The sequence below is a fragment of the Haematobia irritans genome, chromosome 1 (assembly GCF_050003625.1).
Source record: "Haematobia irritans isolate KBUSLIRL chromosome 1, ASM5000362v1, whole genome shotgun sequence".
In the NCBI taxonomy this organism is placed as follows: Eukaryota; Metazoa; Arthropoda; class Insecta; order Diptera; family Muscidae; genus Haematobia; species Haematobia irritans.
In genome coordinates, this window is record NC_134397.1 from 192,858,023 (window position 1) to 192,879,163 (window position 21,141).

The 21,141-nt window shown below is 32.6% G+C and overlaps 1 protein-coding gene and 1 long non-coding RNA gene across 10 annotated transcripts in view; one reads left to right on the plus strand and one right to left on the minus strand.

Annotated features, from left to right (window-relative positions):
- Positions 1-21,141, minus strand: part of Orp8 (Oxysterol-binding protein-related protein 8) — a 143,266-nt gene that overhangs the window by 36,360 nt on the left and 85,765 nt on the right. For 6 of the 9 annotated variants that reach the window (XM_075292358.1, XM_075292350.1, XM_075292351.1 and 3 more), the window contains 4 exons: positions 19,514-19,672; positions 3,170-3,401; positions 2,873-3,103; positions 2,296-2,766 (listed from right to left, as the gene is read on the minus strand). In XM_075292358.1, coding sequence (XP_075148473.1) covers positions 2,296-2,766; positions 2,873-3,103; positions 3,170-3,401; positions 19,514-19,672 — 1,093 coding nt within the window. The remainder of the gene's footprint in view (positions 1-2,295; positions 2,767-2,872; positions 3,104-3,169; positions 3,402-19,513; positions 19,673-21,141) is intronic. The other 3 variants (XM_075292355.1, XM_075292356.1, XM_075292359.1) reach the window with 1 other exon arrangement.
- Positions 17,451-17,931, plus strand: LOC142222305 (uncharacterized). Its single transcript, XR_012718301.1, has 2 exons — positions 17,451-17,551; positions 17,624-17,931. It is a non-coding gene; the product is annotated as an uncharacterized LOC142222305 (long non-coding RNA).

Below are 21,141 nucleotides of genomic sequence, written 5' to 3' on the forward strand. Positions count from 1 at the left end.
CATAAGTTCGGTCAGGCCGAATCTTATGTACACTCCACCATGGATTGCGTAGAAACTTCTACGAAAGACTGTCATCCACAATCGAATTACTTGGGTTGTGGTATCTTAAAACTTCTTAACATCGTTTTCTAAATTGTGAGTTAGTCCATACGTGGTATATATTAGACAAAAAAGGTTTGTATAGGTAAGTCTACAAATAATTACGAATCGATGTGGACTTTTGCACGGTACGTTTAGAGCCAGAATTGAAATATGGGGGTCGCTTACATTTGGGGCTATATACAATTGTGAACTTGATATGGACCATTTTTTTGTGATTGGGGATCGATTTATTTGAGGGCTATATATAACTATAGACCGATATGGACTTAGTTAGGCATGGTTGTTAACGGCCATGGGGCTCCAAAACCAAATTTCGGGATCGGTTTATATGGAGCCTATATATGATTATGGACCGATATGGACCACTTTTGGCATGGTTGTTAAATATCATATACTACCACCACGTACCAAATTTCAACTAGATCGGATGAATTTTGCTTCCAATTCCTGCATGGTTGTTGGATACCATATACTAACATTACGTACCAAATTTTAACCGAATCGGATGAATTTTGCTCTTCCAAGGGGCTCCGGAGGTCAAATCTGGGGATCGGTTTATATGGGGGCTATATATAATTATGGACCGATTTCGACCAATTTATGCACGGGTGTTTGAGGCCATATATTAACACCACGTACCAAATTTCAACTGAATCAGATGAATTTTGGTCTTCCAAGAGGCTCTGGAGGTCAAATCTGGTGATCGGTTTGTATGGGGGCTATATATAATTATGGACCGATGTAGACCAATTCCTGTATGGTTGTTAGAGACCATATACTAACACCATGTACCAAATTTCAGCCGGATCGGATGAAATTTGCTTCTCTTAGAGACTCCGCAAACCCAATCGGGGGATCGGTTTATATGGGGGCTATATATAATTAAGGACCGATGTGGACCAATTTTTGCATGGTTGTTAGAGACCATATACCAACACCATGTACCAAATTTCAGCCGGATCGGATGAAATTTGCTTCTCTTAGAAGCTCCGCAAGCGAAATCGGGGGATCGGTTTATATGGGGGTTGCATGGTTGTTAGAGACCATATACTCACGCCATGTACCAAATTTCTGCCGGATCGGATGAAATTTGCTTCTCTTAGAAGCTCCGAAAGCCAAATCGGGGGATCGGTTTATATGGGGGCTATATATAATTATGGACCCATGTGGACCAATTTTTGCATGGTTGTTAGAGACCATATACTAACACCATGTACCAAATTTCAGCCGGATCGGATGAAATTTGCTTTTCTTAGAGGATTGGGGGGTCCGTTTATTTGGGGGCTATACGTAAAAGTAGACCGATATGGCCCATTTGCAATACCATCCGACCTACATCAATACCAACTACTTGTACCAAGTTTCAAGTCGATAGCTTGTTTCGTTCGGAAATTAGCGTGATTTCAACAGACGGACGGACGGACATGCTCAGATCGACTCAGAATTTCACCACGACCCAGAATATATACACTTTGTGGGGTCTTAGAGCAATATTTCGATGTGTTACAAACAGAATGACAAAGTTAATATACCCCCATCCAATGGTGGAGGGTATAAAAAAGGGTTTAGTCCCTGGTTTTAGGCCCTTGGTCAAAATCGAAGTTGAAGCTATTACATTTATCATGGATGGTTTCTTAGGACTAAGAAAAATAATTTAGTTGTAGTCACGTTTAACTTTAATTATATTATCTTACCCAAAAATATAATACTGATAGAATGGGCCTTTACAATTGAGCCGCCGAAACAATTTCATAAATACAACAAAACTTTTCGTTATAGTTATGATTATGAAGAAATATTTCATACTATTAATGAAAATCATTGTTTCAAATTTTATTTAATTTGTTTTCCGTGCGTTAATTCTAAAAGAAGATTTTGTCAAAAATGTTTACGTAGAACAATTTTAATTTATGTGTGATCTTGCTCATGATGTGAATTATTGGAGGAATTCTAATAGACTTTAATGTGACATATTTATCTTTAAATCGGGATTCACCTGAATAATTTGTATCTTTGCATATACAACTTTATTGGCAAATACATATGTTTTAATGGAGCTGGGAATTATGAATATGAACATTATGATGAGGTTGATTATTCATTACTATCATCATCAATAGCCATTTCTACTTATGAATCTTATAAAAGCGAATCAAATCAAAAATATACGATATCAAAAACAATTCATAATACCCGGTGGAGCACTAACTGAACGTGAATCAATAATAATGCTCGGAATCAAACCCATCATTCTATTATACTCTTCATCTGAAGTCGACGATGTAGATGATGACGACTTTCGAATCGAACGCAATGAAGACGATCTCGATAAATGATGTTTACGTTTCTTTACAATTTTCAACGATTCGTGAGGAGTTTTCTTGGGTGAAAAGTCCACACTAGACACTTCACTAAAATCGAAGTGATCCATTGCTGGACTTTTTGATTTCTTGCGAAATGTGGGTAAATGTGTGGATTTTTTTAATTGGTTAGCATTCTCAGCCACCATGCGTTCCCAGTTGGTCATGGTTATGTATAGTTGTTGGAGTAAAGGTGTTTGTGATCGTGATGGATAATTAGTACTTGTATCAGAACTACCACCTTCATCGCCTATATTGGGTACCGTAAGATATTGTGTCTTACGAAGCATTTTTTGTAATTTTTCTTATTTCGTGTTAGGTTAGGTTTGTTTGTTTGAATTGTGAGAATTTGGAAAAATTAGTTAAAGCAAAATAAATTGGCATGCTCAATCGTATGGGATATAACTTACCTTGGTCATTGAAATGTTTTTCATAATCCGCTTCAGACCATTGCGTTTCATGAGATATAGATGCTTCAATGGCACCAGGTCCTTGATTAGGGCCAGGAGAAGAATTGGAACGTAATAGAAGACCCGAACAACGTAGCGATAACTCTAAAGCATCCATCCAACATTTACCGGCTGCTTGACTAGGTGCCCGAAATATTAAATAGGCTGTTGGCAGAGGTTGTACTACAGCTCCTACAAGTGGACAAAATATTTCATTTTAATTAATTTCACCCACACAATTTCAGAATCTATACATACCTATGGTTTCCTTATCGGGTCCTCGTGGAGCCCATATTGACTGTTCCAATGGATGAAAGAGTTTAAAGCAGAAACCATCTTTCTTGCTGGGCCTTTCAATCACTTGGCATGATGTTAGCAATATTGTGCCCACCCAATGGCTACTTTTGACTTTGGGGCTTTTGTAGAGCAATAGTAGCCCTGGCTTTAGAACACACCATAATTTGGTCCATGATTTTAATGTACCACGAACCTGTAAGAAATGAAAATAATGAGGGGGTAAAGATAGGTTTAATCTAATAGAATAGAAATACAAAAACAACCCAGCAAAAAAATTTGGAAGTTCTTCCAAAGGCACAACTTTAAAAGCACTTCCAACAGATGTACAACATCTTTGGCAGGTTCTTTATTTCAACTACACAGGAAGTTCTTTTAATTCAATTATTTATAACTCGCTTTTTTCATATTTATAATGGGTAAATTTAATTTTTTTGTTTCAAAAAGGTTAAAACCAGATCAAGCTATAATAAAATGGTACAAATTATTGAAATTTTGTCGAAAACAATTCAAAATCCATTCAATAAATATTACGAATTTTTCAAAATATTTCTTTGAAATATTCGGACAAGCGTTAGAATGCATTAAAAATCATAAAAAATTATAAAAATTATTTATTTGTCAAAATATGAATACATTTTTTAATTCACATCCAAAACACTGAATTTGAATCACAGAGTAAGGAGTGACACAAAATCAGTGCAACGGCTGTTGAAATGGTGGACATCCGTCCTATGACAAGCCTGTGTTAAATTCATTGCTTCTGCGCCAATGCACTACTTCCGGATCCAAAAAGAACATTTTCACTAGTAAAGTAAAGGGTGATTTGTTAAGAGCTTGATAACTTTTTTTTTTTAAAAAAACGCATAAAATTTGCAAAATCTCATCGGTTCTTTATTTGAAACGTTAGATTGGTCCATGACATTTACTTTTTGAAGATAATTTCATTTAAATGTTGACCGCGGCTGCGTCTTAGGTGGTCCATTCGGAAAGTCCAATTTTGGGCAACTTTTTCGAGCATTTCGGCCGGAATAGCCCGAATTTCTTCGGAAATGTTGTCTTCCAAAGCTGGAATAGTTGCTGGCTTATTTCTGTAGACTTTAGACTTGACGTAGCCCCACAAAAAATAGTCTAAAGGCGTCAAATCGCATGATCTTGGTGGCCAACTTACCGGTCCATTTCTTGAGATGAATTGTTCTCCGAAGTTTTCCCTCAAAATGGCCATAGAATCGCGAGCTGTGTGGCATGTAGCGCCATCTTGTTGAAACCACATGTCAACCAAGTTCAGTTCTTCCATTTTTGGCAACAAAAAGTTTGTTAGCATCGAACGATAGCGATCGCCATTCACCGTAACGTTGCGTCCAACAGCATCTTTGAAAAAATACGGTCCAATGATTCCACCAGCGTACAAACCACACCAAACAGTGCATTTTTCGGGATGCATGGGCAGTTCTTGAACGGCTTCTGGTTGCTCTTCACTCCAAATGCGGCAATTTTGCTTATTTACGTAGCCATTCAACCAGAAATGAGCCTCATCGCTGAACAAAATTTGTCGATAAAAAAGCGGATTTTCTGCCAACTTTTCTAGGGCCCATTCACTGAAAATTCGACGTTGTGGCAGATCGTTCGGCTTCAGTTCTTGCACGAGCTTATTTTATACGGTTTTACACCAAGATCTTTGCGTAAAATCTTCCATGTGGTCGAATAACACAAACCCAATTGCTGCGAACGGCGACGAATCGACATTTCACGGTCTTCAGCAACACTCTCAGAAACAGACGCAATATTCTCTTCTGTACGCACTGTACGCATTCGTGTGGTTGGTTTAATGTCCAATAAAGTAAACTGAGTGCGAAACTTGGTCACAATCGCATTAATTGTTTGCTCACTTGGTCGATTATGTAGACCATAAATCGGACGTAAAGCGCGAAACACATTTCGAACCGAACACTGATTTTGGTAATAAAATTCAATGATTTGCAAGCGTTGCTCGTTAGTAAGTCTATTCATGATGAAATGTCAAAGCATACTGAGCATCTTTCTCTTTGACACCATGTCTGAAATCCCACGTGATCTGTCAAATACTAATGCATGAAAATCCTAACCTCAAAAGAATCACCCTTTAGAAAGTCAGGCGGGGATGACTATAATACCCTAAACCACATTACTGAATTAGTAACCCTGAGCATTTTAAATGGTACATGTTTATGGGAGCTTTATCTCAATCAAAACCTACAGAGTTAGTATGCAACTTATTTTGAGTCCATTGTTAAACAAAAGAGAAAATCGCTCAATTAGTGTGGGTAAATTTAATCAAATTTGTGAAAATCGGTTAAAATATTTATGTAAGAGCTATATGTAGGTCTGTAAGTTTGAAATTTGGGAAAATCGGGCGATACATAATATATCAGAGCTATATCTAAATCTGAACCAATTTAGATGATATTTCGCAGGTTTGATTAATTTAATAGAAGATTGCCTTGTGCTAAGCTTGAGTAAGATCGGTTAAGAAATGAGGGCATTATGGTCAAAAATAAGGTTATTAGGGCGAAATTTTTTTATATTCGGAGAGTTACATCTAAATCTGAACCGATTTGGATGATATTTAACAGGTTTGGTTGATACCACAGAAGATTACCTTGTATAAAATTTGAGTACGATCGGTTATAAAATAAGGCTATTATGGCCAAATTTTGGAAAATCGGCCGATACATAAAGGGTGATACGGTCAAAATTTGGTCAATATAAACTTGACGTATTTCTTTCAATTTTGCATTTTGCATTTTGGAATTCACTCTTCAGTTGTCAAAATGCCGTCCAAGCAAGAAGAGCAGCGTATCAAAATTTTGCTCGCGCATCGCGAAAATCCGAGCTACTCGCACGCAAATCTGGCAAAATTGCTAAAAGTTGCCAAATGAACCGTTACAAATGTAATTAAAGTGTTTGGGGAACGTTTGTCGACAGCCAGGAAGTCTGGATTGGGGGGAAATCGAAAACCGGAAGCCGCTGAGACGACAAAGGAGTTGCCGGTAGTTTCAAGCGAAAACCTAACCTCTCTCCCTCCGAGATGCAGCAAATAAGCTGAGTGTATCGTCTACAACCGTGCATCGAGCCAAAAATAACGAGCCAGACTATCGACTTACAAGAAGGTACACGCAAAAAAATAATTCTTTCCTCCCAAACGAAATTTTAGACAAACAAAGTTCGTTTCTCATTTGCTTTTCGATGTAAGGAAGTGTATTTGGGAGAAAAGTATATACTTTTTGTGATAACCGTTTATTCTTTTCCAGGATGTAGAAACAATTTCATAAGGACAAACTTAAAAAAAACATTGTTTTCTTGCTAATTGCATTTTCCCTCATATCTTTCTCACACCCACGATGTTTTTTAGTTCTTAACACCTTTTCCTGTAATACCAACAATGTAGGAGAAATTATACGATTTTATAAATTTTTAAAATTTTGTTTACCTTTCGCCTGGACGGAGAATCGAACCGCGGACCATGCACTTTGTAAGCCAACACACTAACCACTGAGCTATGTACCTGTTATGGTCATCAATAGATAAATATCCATATAAGTTACATTTATATAGCATAGCTTGCGGCGCCCACGAACCGAATAAACAAAGTTTATTTAACAGAAACAAACATTTAGTTTGGCACCGTGGTGCAGTGGTTGCTACGTCCGACTTGCATGCCAAGGGTCGTGGGTTCGATCCCTGCTTCGACCAAAGTTTTTTTTTTGTTTTTTTTTTTTGTTTTTTACATATATTCCAGATATGTTCGGAAGATTCCGAAAAAATGTTCAACATTTCATTGTAGTATATTAAATTTTGAACTGCAAAATGTGTCTTATTAAAGACCTAAAGTCAGAAAAGAACAGTGTTTGATATAAACGAAATGGACTGTGTTGTTGTTTCAAAAATAACTTTTTTATTGAAAAAATAAAAATTTGGTAACAAACGAATTTTTTTGGTGATAAAAGTTTAAAATTTTGGAAGCAATTCAAAAAACTCTAACAAAAGAAAAACGTTTTCGGTACACGTTTTCCAAACGTTTTTTTTTCTTTGCGTGTAGTGACTCCAAATCGCGATGATAAACAGAATACGACGGCCAAAGCGCGATCCCGGAGGCTGTACACGACGATGCTGACGAAGTTTGACTGCGTGGTAATGGACGACGAAACCTACGTCAAAGCCGACTCGAAGCAGCTTCCGGGACAGGAGTTTTATACGGCAAAAGTAAGGGGAAAGGTAGCAGATATTTTCAAGCACATAAAACTGTCAAAGTTCGCAAAGAAATATCTGGTTTGGCAAGCCATCTGTACCTGTGGCTTGAAAAGCAGCATTTTCATAGCTTTCGGGACTGTCAACCAAGAAATTTACGTGAAAGAGTGTTTGAATAAACGTCTGCTGCCTTTCCTGAAGAAACACGGTTGTTCCGTACTGTTTTGGCCGGATTTGGCATCTTGCAATTACTGTAAAAAGGCCATGGAGTGGTACGCCGCCAACAACATGCAGGTGATTCCCAAGGACAAGAACCCTCCCAACACGACAGAGCTCCGCCCAGTTGAGAAATACTGGGCTATTGTCAAGCGGAACCTAAAGAAGACCAAAAAACTGCTAAGGACGAGCAGCAGTTCAAGGCAAACTGGCTTTCTGCGGCGAAGAAGGTGGACTAGGTGGCTGTACAAAATCTGATGGCAGGTGTCAAGCGTGAGGCCCGGCAATTCGTATTTGGAAAAGCGAAAGCCTAACTGAATATTTATCCTGAATTTTATACTAATTGAACTTGAAAAAGAAATTTAATTTGATTTTTTAAATAAACGATTTCACCGATTTACACGCGTTTTCCCTTGACCAAATGTTGACCATATCACCCTTTATAAATGGGAGCTACACAGTCTTACACAAGTTTACATACCCCTGAGTTTTTAACCTACTAACCAAACATCTTTCTTGTTGTTTTTTATAAACCACACTAAAAAAATATTGTTAAAAATTAACAAATACTATGTTTTCAAATTATTTTACAAAAATTAAAGCATCTATATGCATAGTTTATAATATTTTATTATTTCAATAAAATACTAATTCTTTAATCGTATGTAAACTTGTGTGAGACTGTGTATATCTAAATCTGTGGATTTTATTTGACGGTCAAATATTCATGCAATATTGAATGCATGCTGGACCTACTAACGTCTAAGGTTATCTAAACCTCACGATAGGAAACATAACAATCAGTTGACGCCCAGCCTCAATGGATTCCGGAAGAATAACTGAGTTTGGACGACCTTCACGAAATTCGTCTTGGAGGGAACTAAATACGACCTCGGTTGAATTCAGTGGTCGGTACTATATGGAGTCAGCGGCCAAAAATACTTCCAGTATAGGCCTCATCGTGAATCTTCGGTCACGGCTTTATAATTATGTCAGGACTATTTAATGATAAAATGGAATTGAATGATGACGTTTTGGTATAGCCACCCTATATAGACTAGAGGTATTTTAGGACCGCAAATAGGAGTGCCAAAAATGGTGTCTATCGGTCCATGTATTTATATAGCCCCCATATAGACCGATATCCCGATTTTACTTCTTGGGCTTCTAGAAACCGTATTATCCGATTTGCCTTAAACTTCAAATACAGAGGTATTTTAGAATCACAAATAGGTGTGAAGAAAATGATGGTTATAGGTTCATGTGTTGGTATAGCCCCTATATATACCGATCTTCCGATCTTATTTTTTGGGCTTCTAGAAAACGCACTTTCTATCCGATTTGCCTAAATTTAAAATCTACAATTATTTTAGGATCACAACTAGATGTAACGGAAATGAGGTGAATCAGCCCATGTGTTGGTATAGCCCACGTATAGACCGATCTCCCGATTTTACTCCAAGGGCAGTAGTTTTTAGAAAGCAGCTGATTTGAATCTTGAAATATTAACTAATAAACCACAAAAGATCCAATTGGAGACTTCAGGGGGGACATAACTAAAACTCTACATAAAATTTACATATAAGAACGAACACGAAACAATGAGACTGACAAAAATTGATTTTATAACAAATTTAAAACAAGTTTTATACATTTTTTTTATTTTAAAATATAGTTAATACCATTTAGTTCAATATTCATTTCGATTTATTTCGATATAATTTTGTTTCGTTTGTGTTATTTATTTAAAAGTGCACACGCAAAAAAATAATTCTTTCCTCCCAAACGAAATTTTAGACAAACAAAGTTCGTTTCTCATTTGCTTTTCGCTGTAAGGAAGTGTATTTGGAAGAAAAGTATATACTTTTTGTGATAAACGTTTATTCTTTTCCAGAATGTAAAAACAATTTCATAAAGACAAACTCCAAAAAAACATTGTTTTCTTGCTAATTGCATTTTCCCTCACATCTTTCTCACATCCACGAGTTTTTTTAGTTCTTAACACCTTTTCCTGTAATACCAACAATGTAGAAGAAATTATACGATTTTATAAATTTTTAAAATTTTTTTACCTTTCGCCTGGACGGAGAATCGAACCGCGGACCATGCACTTTGTAAGCCAACACACTAACCACTGAGCTATGTACCTGTTATGGTCATCAATAGATAAATATACATATAAGTTATATTTATATAGCATAGCTTGCGGCGCCCACGAACCGAATAAACAAAGTTTATTTAACAGAAACAAACATTTAGTTTGGCACCGTGGAGCAGTGGTTGCTACGTCCGACTTGCATGCCAAGGGTCATGGGTTCGATCCCTGCTTCGACCAAAGTTTTTTTTTTTTTGTTTTTTTTTTTATATATATATATTCCAGATATGTTCCGAAGATTCCCAAAAAAATTTCAACATTACATTGTAAAGGGTGATTTGTTAAGAGCTTGATAACTTTTTTAAAAAAAAAAAACGCATAAAATTTGCAAAATCTCATCGGTTCTTTATTTGAAACGTTAGATTGGTCCATGACATTTACTTTTTGAAGATAATTTCATTTAAATGTTGACCGCGGCTGCGTCTTAGGTGGTCCATTCGGAAAGTCCAATTTTGGGCAACTTTTTCGAGCATTTCGGCCGGAATAGCCCGAATTTCTTCGGAAATGTTGTCTTCCAAAGCTGGAATAGTTGCTGGCTTATTTCTGTAGACTTTAGACTTGACGTAGCCCCACAAAAAATAGTCTAAAGGCGTCAAATCGCATGATCTTGGTGGCCAACTTACCGGTCCATTTCTTGAGATGAATTGTTCTCCGAAGTTTTCCCTCAAAATGGCCATAGAATCGCGAGCTGTGTGGCATGTAGCGCCATCTTGTTGAAACCACATGTCAACCAAGTTCAGTTCTTCCATTTTTGGCAACAAAAAGTTTGTTAGCATCGAACGATAGCGATCGCCATTCACCGTAACGTTGCGTCCAACAGCATCTTTGAAAAAATACGGTCCAATGATTCCACCAGCGTACAAACCACACCAAACAGTGCATTTTTCGGGATGCATGGGCAGTTCTTGAACGGCTTCTGGTTGCTCTTCACTCCAAATGCGGCAATTTTGCTTATTTACGTAGCCATTCAACCAGAAATGAGCCTCATCGCTGAACAAAATTTGTCGATAAAAAAGCGGATTTTCTGCCAACTTTTCTAGGGCCCATTCACTGAAAATTCGACGTTGTGGCTCGTTAGTAAGTCTATTCATGATGAAATGTCAAAGCATACTGAGCATCTTTCTCTTTGACACCATGTCTGAAATCCCACGTGATCTGTCAAATACTAATGCATGAAAATCCTAACCTCAAAAGAATCACCCTTTAGTATATTACATTTTGAACTGCAAAATGTGTCTTATTAAAGACCTAAAGTCACAAAAGAATAGTGTTTGATATAAACGAAATGGACTGTGTTGTTGTTTCAAAAATAACTTTTTTTATTGAAAAAATAAAAATTTTATAACAAACGAATTTTTTTGGTGATAAAAGTTTAAAATTTTCGAAGCAATTCAAAAAACTCTAACAAAAGAAAAACGTTTTCGGTACACGTTTTCCAAACGTTTTTTTTTCTTTGCGTGCACTTAGTTTTATACTTTTTCACACTTCAAAAACCAACTGCTTACTTGCTCTCTCTTTTGAAGCAATTCTTAAAGAGTATAGATGAAATAAACAAAAAAAGTACTACGAAAGTTTTTCATAAAAGGTACGAAAGTTTTACATACATCTATGGGGAACAAATTTCGTTAAACGTAACATTTTGTTCTTTTAATGAAAAGTTTCTTTGGTTGTAAAACAATGACAAATTTTAAAGACATTTTCATTCTTTTGACGAAGAAAATTCGTTCGGTGTACTTGTTTACACCTAATAGGACATAAAAAGTTTCAACTTTATCAATCCTATGTATTGGAATCGATAGTAGATGTGTGTCCGTGAGTGAAATTTTCCTCATGCTCACACACTCCCATGACACATTCATGCATGGTCACGCACGAACAACGTTTAAAGATTCACTCACGTTCGATTCATGACAATTCTCGTAACTCATGACAATTTTCGTAAGCCTTGATATTTTTCGTGATTTATGACAACATTCGTGATTCATAACAATTCACCCACGACGATTATCGTGATTCACGATCATTTCAATTTGGTGTCACGCGCACACCTCTAATCGATCGTTTCTAACAAATGATTCATTCCACCTAATAACTATAGTATCATAAAAAAATTATTGGCGTAATAAAAATTTCAAAAAACATTTTAATTTACCGGTATCATTTACCTACCAAAACATTTGCTAATTATCAGTTAACCCGTATTTAAAATTAAACATTTTTCTTATCTACATTACCGATTTTAATTGGAATACAAAGAATATCAGTCATTCAGTTTCGCTCAGCCATACTACATTCAAATGCAATAATGGTTTTCTTCAACAGTTTTTAATTGAGAGAGCGGATAAACAAGAGCGTACAAAAAAAACGAACACCATTTCCAAAAGAATGAGAAATGCCAGTAATGAGGCCTTTAACGAGTTTTTGTTAAAAAGATCGAAAAGTCGAAGTCGACTTACGCTATTATTTTCGATATCCATGAGCATTTTTGAGAGTTACAAGATGATTCCTGAATAGAAAGAATTTTCGAGAGTCACGGAATTTTCTAAAAGCTCGTGCATCAGTAACTTATTCGTTAATGTGATAATCGAAACTATTACACTCTATGTTACTTTGGTCTTTAATCGGAAATCAACCGATTTCCAGATATCCGATATCCAATAATAGCTCCCCTGTTATTGAGATGATATTAAGAGAAGTGTCGCGCTATACTCATCGATTCCTTGTCATTCTCTTGTCCTCGGATTAAGAGTTAACACAATAGAGAAACAAACTGATCAAACTACCCTCGTAAATGCACATTGATTAGCATTCTATGGTGTGAAGAAAAAAAAATGCTATAAGTATTTAGCCAAATGACTTGGTTTTTTTCAACTGAAATATGCCAATCAATTTGATCAAAACGCGTTAATGAATTGCTAGACTATAGACTTTGCAATAATACAGAAAGTGTTCTGTTGTTGTTATTGTTGTTCGTTTATTTTGTTTTGATATTGGAAATGAAAATAAACTCGATTGTGGTCAGAATAAACAAATCAAATAATTATGGAACTGAATCGTATACAATTTCAGTTCCATATGTTACGCTGCTCAATAACAACATATGTTAATTTATAAAGTCAAGACACTGATGATTGATTTGTAGTGCAACGGAATAAACTTTTCCTTCAAAGTATGAGCAGTGAATACATATTTGAAAAAAGAATGAAAATTCTTTTTCTTCGTATAGAAGGAAGCCACAGTGATGCAGTGCCCGTCTTATATACAAAAGGTCCTGGGTTAAATCACATTAGTGGTGAAATCCCTCTCACGTAAGGAATTAATGTAATTTTGCATCTCCAAACGATTCTTTTTATAATCTGATAAGACATCCAGAAGGAATCATTCAAAAATATTTTAAATGTTTTTTTAGGTTCTGGATCTTATAGGGAGAATAGGAATAGGCTTTCGATACTGTTGATCACACAATGTTATGTCTGAAACTTCAAAGATTTTTCAATTTCTCACCAACTGCTACCTCTCTTATTACTTCATATCTTAACAATCGGTTACAGACGGTTTACACCGGAGATACTTTTTCATTGCCATTACCAGTTACCACAGGGTTTTTGTAACTGGACCTGTATTATTTTGCATGTACGCCAATGACTTCCCTCTTGAAATAGTCTATAGTCAGATGCTTATGTATGCAGATGACATACAAATCTCTTTAAGTAGTCCGGTAGGTGATGCTAGTGAGTGTTTGGGGAAACTTAACCACGACCTTAATCTTGTTTTGCTATAAATTTGCTATAGAAACAAAATTTTGACAAAATTTGCTATTGAAATAAAATTTTGACAACATTTTCTATAGAAATATAATTTTGACAACATTTTCTATAGAAATAAAATTTTGACAAAATTTTCTATAGAAATAAAATGTTGACAAAATTTTCTATAGAAATAAAATGTTGACAAAATTTTCTATAGAAATAAAATTTTGACAAAATTTTCTGTAGAAATAAAATTTTGACAAAATTTTCTGTAGAAATAAAATTTTGACAAAATTTTCTATAGATATAAAATTTTGATAAAATTTTCTATAGAAATAAAATTTTGACAAAATTTTCTATAGAAATAAAATTTTGACAAAACTTTCTATAGAAATAAAATTTTGACACAATTTTCTATAGAAATAAAATTTTGACAAAATTTTCTATAGAAATAAAATTTTGACAAAACTTTCTATAGAAATAAAATTTTGACAAAACTTTCTATAGAAATAAAATGTTGACAAAATGTTCTATAGAAATAAAATGTTGACAAAATTTTTTATAGAAATAAAATTGTGACAAATTTTAACAAAATTTTGACAAAATTTTTTATAGAAATAAAATTTTGACAAAATTTTTTATAGAAATAAAATTTTGACATAATTTTCTATAGAAATAAAATGTTGACACAATTTTCTATAGAAATAAAATTTTGACAAAACTTTCTATAGAAATAAAATTTTGATAAAAATTACTATAGAAATACAATGTTGACAAAATTTTCTATACAAATAAAATTTTTAAAAAAATTTTCTGTAGAAATAAAATGTTGACAAAATTTTCTATTGAAATAAAATTTTGACAAAATTTTCTATAGAAATAAAATTTTGACAAAATTTGCTACAGAAATAAAATTTTGACAAAATTTTCTATAGAAATAAAATTTTGACAAAATTTTCTTTAGAAATAAAATTTTGACAAAACTTTCTATAGAAATAAAATTTTGACAAAATTTTCTATAGAAATACAATGTTGAAAAAATTTTTTATAGAAATAAAATTTTGACAAAATTTTCTATAGAAATAAAATTTTGACAAAATTTTCTACAGAAATAAAATTTTGACAAAACTTTCTACAGAAATAAAATTTTGACTAAATTTTCTATAGAAATAAAATTTTGACAAAATTTTCTATAGAATTAAAATTTGACAAAATTTTCTATAGAAATAAAATTTTGACAAAATTTGCTATAGAAATAAAATTTTGACAACATTTTCTATAGAAATACAATTTTGACAAAATTTTCTATAGAAAAAACATTTTGACAAAATTTTCTTTAGAAATAAAATTTTGACAAAATTTTCTATAGAAATAAAATTTTGACACAATTTTGTATAGAAATTAAATTTTGACAAAATTTCTATAGAAATAAAATTTTGACTTCAAAATACGTTTATTTTTAATTTGGTAAATTTTCTTCAAATTTTGGTAGAGTATTTGTGGCACGAGTGGCAACCGTAAATGGATTACAATTATTTAGAAGTTTTTGAAAACTTGAATGTACACAGAAAAAAAAGCGTCTTGTAAATTTAAGGACCATTTAAACTTTCACATAGTTCAACAAATTTACTGTAATATAGTTCATTTTTCGTAATCACAACGAAAATTAACTTAGCTAAAGGAAAACTTATAAAAATTCAGTAAATGTTTTTTAGTTCACTAACTATGAAATGGGAAGGATTTTTCCTTAAATAAATTTCCAACACAGTAGTTAATGCATCGTTGATTCTATTATAAAAATACATGGACAATATAAAAATCTTACTACGGAATGTGGACAATTTACTAAGAAAAAATTTTGTATGGAAAAAAAATTTTGTAGTAAAAATTAACTTAACGACATTACCGATTCGTATGATTCCTTCCTACAGATTATTTCCCTTTTTATTATAAGTTGGAGTGTTTTTCCTCACATTGAACATTTTAGATAAAGAATAAAAAGTAGTTAATATAATCCTTGACGGGTGTATATAATTTTTTATAGATTCCTCATAGATTTGGTATATATTTTACCTTAACTTATAGATAGAATTCCAACTAATCAATAAACGTGCTACTGGAAAATGTGAGTGCATCATGTGAGGGAGTTTTTAGAGACATTTTGTGTATATCTCGTATGATTGTTTGGGTTTGTTATTGCGTCATTTATGCTGTTGTTGGTTGTTTTGATTCTAGAGACAATGGAATGTTCCTTGTGTGTTGTTGGTATCTTTTGTGGTGAGAGTTGTTTTCTTGCAATAGCGAGATCAGAAAGGGATCGTGTGTGTGTGTGTGGAGTTATTTTTCTTTACGGTATGTATCAGGGATGGAAAATACAATTTTTAAGAAAGTACGAAAAAGGGATTTTCTTGATGGAAAAAGTACTTTTCACTAAATTTCAACAAAAATTCCATTGGAAGATTATTGTCAAGAGCTCATTTAGACTGAATTTTAAATAAAATAATATTTTGTTTAAATATTTTTTTTAATTTTATATCCGCTTACAAAGACTACCGTTGCCACACAATTTTCTATAGAAATAAAATTTTGACAAAATTTTCTATAAATATAAAATTTTGACAAAATTTTCTATAGAAATAAAATTTTGATAAAATTTTCTATAGATATAAAATTTTGATAAAATTTTCTATCGAAATAAAATTTTGACAAAATTTTCTATAGAAATAAAATTTTGATAAAATTTTCTATAGATATAAAATTTTGATAAAATTTTCTAAATATATAAAATTTTGACAAAATATTCTATAGAAATAAAATTTTGACAAAATTTTCTATAGAAATAAAATTTTGACAAATTTTTCTATAGAAATAAAATTGACAAAATTTTCTATAGATATAAAATTTTGATAAAATGTTCTATAGAAATAACATTTTTACAACATTTTCTATAGTAATAAGATATTGACAAAATTTTCTATTAAAAAAACGGCACAAAATTGTCTACACAAAAGGTACTAAATCATTCGCGGGGGTACTACGGTACTGACCAGGGTGAAAAAGTATTGAAAAAGGTACTATAGTACTGCATTTTCCATCCCTGGTATGTATCCCTTATGACTTTGTGTCTTTGAGTTTTATTGTTGCATTCAGTTATGTTGATGCATTTATGAGGTGCACACGTGGATTTAATTTTGCAAAATTGTACGTGCGGTTTAGTGTTTATTAATGAAAATACATTTATTCGAAACATTTTAGAAACTGAGAAGTGAATGATGTGATGTTAGAGTAATCAAAAACGCTTTTTATTGATAAAAAAACAAATAACAGATTAAGGAACTGTATATTTCTGTTAATAGTTTAAAATTATAAACTTATAAAATATATAGCAAGTGCATTTCAATACCGCAAGTCAATAATTACTGAATATGTTTAAAAATTAATTTAAAATAATATGCATAAATCGCTTAAAATTAAATTAAAAATAAATCACTAAGAAAAGTATAAAATTATACGTCTTCGATACAAATTTAAATATAACTTGATGGAGAATAGCCCAAACCAAGTTTTTTATAAAGATTATTTTCTTTATAATGGATTATTAAAGAAACCTTATCATGAAAATTGCGATTTTAGCCTCTAAACTTGAACTTAATATACACCTTAAATACTAAATGCTATACTGAAAAGTGGAAATTATGTCTAATTTTATAATATTTTTTATTTCAAATATATTCTGAGAATAATTTCAATAACGTCCCATTAGTCCATGGATATGATTCTAATAATGTACCTACTGGAAGGATTTTGCAATGTGGTAAGTTTTTCTATAAACGGTATTTTGTCCGTTTTTAATAAAACCAAAATTTCAATTTATTAAAAATAATTATTTTTACTTGCAGGTAGACAGGCCTTGTAATGGTAATTTTTTGGAGTATTCTTACTGTTTAATGCTAACTAAACTGATATCTTTATTGGCTCTAGAAAATACTCTTGAAAGCCGTAAGTTAAAAATCAATATGTACGATAAAAATTGATATCTTTCTTATATTTTGTATAACTTTGCAATTTCAGATGCTTATAAGACAAATCCGCCCAACAAAAGTTAGCCAAAATCGATGAAATTGGACAACAATTCAATGAATATAGCAACTTATGCCGCATATATCTTTCATATGGATAGAAAACATGGACATTTAAATTAATTAGTTAGTCCTAATAACGTAGAATATTACTCTTTTGAATAAGCAATTACTAACTACCGACAAGTAACTGCATCCAACTTACGAATAAAAATATTGCCTTTATTGTATATCATAAGCCATAGTTTTGTGTAATATAATAATAATTTTTTGAAATAAAATACTGGTGGTTATAGAAAATTGACTTGTTTTGTACGAAAAATTTCATAGTTGTATACAGGCTTGTTGTACCTTTGATTCCTCAATTTCTCTACTTTTTTGAAAATTATACCGACAAACAGTTTATTTCAAACCAATTTCTTAATACAAGTTTCCCAAAAAATTGTTAATTTTTCCGGATAGCAGGAATATTTTGAATTAGTTTAACTATATTCTTCCCACATCATAGTAATAATGAACTAAAATACGATGCAATACATGAACTAATTTATAAGAAAATCATGAACTTATCTAGATGAAAAAAATCTTTGGCGCCAAATCATGGTCATTCTTACTATGGGTTAGTTCATTTTTCGTAAACAATAGTAAACTTTTTTTTCGGTGTAGTACATGGTAGTATCTGGAGAAGAAAGATACATCGGTCATGAAGTAAGGAAATCTCCAGGGAAGTTGCTTAAGTCCGCTACGTAGTAGTTTCAGCCTTAGTGATTCTTTTTAAGATGAGGTGTCTTTTGGACTCCATAACTAAGGGTATTCTATATCAATCATAAGTACAGAGTCATTTTGTTCGCGAAGTCAAAAGTCAAGTGTTTAGTAATCGCAAAAGGCCGATTTGTTTTTAATTTTGAATCGACTTTTGAGAAAAGTGCCGAGTTCCAGTCAATAAAAAATATTTGCATATATTTTGGCTTATTAGCGTACCTGGAGAATATTCGGCAAGGGGGCTATAGCCCCCTATCTAAAGTACAATAATAATAGGTTTTCAAATTCTGAAGTGGGGGGAGGCTGAAATTTTACTGGGGGGTGCTAAGCCCCAGAGGCCTTTTTACGCTCATGGCAATAGCTTTCTTGAATGAATATTTTGAGTTCTTTAGTTTTGCCCGATTCTACTTTTAGCTCAATGACAACTTGTTTTGGGTGGGAAGAGAAACCAAAGTTCTTTTCAAATCACTTTATTTCCAATATTCTCTAAAAAAGACTCACTCAAATAAAATCTAATTACAAACCGTACACAGAATAACATATGTTTTGTCTTCAATCACGAAATTAAATCATCCAATTAATTTTTTAATTGAAAATTGATTAAGCCTATTAAAAAATTAATTTATACAATATGATCAATTTTGATAAAAAAAGTTGAAAAATTAATTGATTCAAATTTTTCAATTCAAATTTTTATTGAATTGAAAATTATTGGTTTTCTTTTAAATTCAATTAAAATTTCATTTGGAAAAATGTTGTAAAAACATGTCATAAAAAAAAACAAATTCAAATAACCTCTTGGGTATATAATCCATTTTATCTGTAATTTATACATTTATGAGGTACCATTAAAACGACTTGTACTTGAAGCAAAACTGTGATGAGTAACAATGACAAGATAATATAGCTGGCATCATTGTCAATAATGATAATTCATGTAATTCGCAATAAAGCTAAATCACTCAATCTTTTTGTTGTATTTGTCTTTGCATTGTGCCTAAGGGTATGCTATACTGATTTGCCCCATGAGATATGCAATAAGAAAATCATCATTTGCTTAGCGTTGATAATAAATTTATCATTTGGGTTTTCATTTGCTTTTATTCGTGTTTTTACTTACCTTTAGCCAATCCGCTAATACAATCACAGCTGGATCCTGTAATGAATTTAGTAATTCCGATGCAACACGTTTCTTTTCGCGTCGGTAATTTTTACGCTGAGCCTTATAGGACTCTTTGCGATTGAGTTTTGAGGAATCTGCTCCTCCTGTTGCTGGTGTCTGTAAAAATAAACGAGAGAAATGTCACTATTATTGTAATATAATAATTTATATTTAATTTTAATTTCAATCTTTAGATAGCTTTGAAAGGTAATGGTAATATGTAATCAAATAATAACCATAGGATGGTAATGGGGGGTATAATAAATTTATCATTCCGTTTGTAACACACACTGAAAAAAAAGCATGCCCCGTTCCAAAGATTTTGTCTTTACTCTAATGATTTTGGTATTGATACCGAGCCAAACAAGCGAAGAATTCAAGTAAGGACAAATTTAAGACACAATTCTCTTTTAATTTTGAGTTTTGCGTAGGAGGAAGAAAATTTAATTTTTTTGTTTTTTCGAGTTTTCTTCTTCATACGCTATCAAAGTCCTTTACAAACGTGTTAACGACAACATAAATTTTGAAATTCCGACCCGACTTCTAGTAGAAAGTGCTGAAAAAAACATGTCCTATTTTTGAACACTTTTTTGCTTTGTAGTCAAGATGCAAAAAGACAAGAAGTTTAAAGACAATTTCATTAATTTTAATGATTTTTTCTGTATTATTAAAGCCAAGGTGACTTTAGTCCAATAAATTTTTCTTTCATGTTATGATACCCATTTTTAATTCGAATCGCTTAGTTATAAGGAAAAAAGGAGTTCATTGAAATGTTTATCGAAAAAACTTTATATCTGAGAAATATGTCTTCTTTGCTGAGCAGAATTCGTATTCGTATTTTAACCTTTTCACTACCGAAATAAACCTAATGTTAAAAACTTTACTTTTTCTTCCGTTTTTACTTGTACTAACAGCAAGTAGAACAAAAATTTTAATTTTGAGGAACTACCTCAATTATTCCAAGAGCTATATGCGTTTATTCTGAAAAGTTGATTCTTGAATTGTGACCAATTGGTCTTACGAAAATAAGCGTTATTTGCACTATTACATCTTTCGAAGTGTGAGAAAAAATACAAAAAAAGATCTGAAAAATATCAGCTACAGTTTTCGTATGAATGTCCATATACTAGAGACATACAGTAGAAAATAAGTTTATAAAAATGCATTTTAGTGCCCACCAATATGAAACATATTTATAGCGTATTTAGATTAAAGCTGTGCTTGGCCACATTATTTGGAACATATTTTGCAGTACGATAACGTTCGACAAAATCTTGTAATACTCATAAAACTTTATTTGGTAACACTCAGATATAAAGTCCTACCCCGAATGCCTTACAATCCAGATATTGCTCCTTCTGATTACAACTTCTTCCGATCGACAACGCATGACATCGCTGATCATCAATTTCGTTCATATGAGGAAACCGAAAATTGGGTGGACTGAGTTAAAAGATGAATCGAAGGTTGGAAAAAGTAGTGGCTGCATATGGACAATGCATCAATTGATCAGTCTTTTGCCATTTTTACGGAAAAAATTCTCAAACATTTCAAAAAAATCCAGCATTTTTTTAAATTCAAATTGA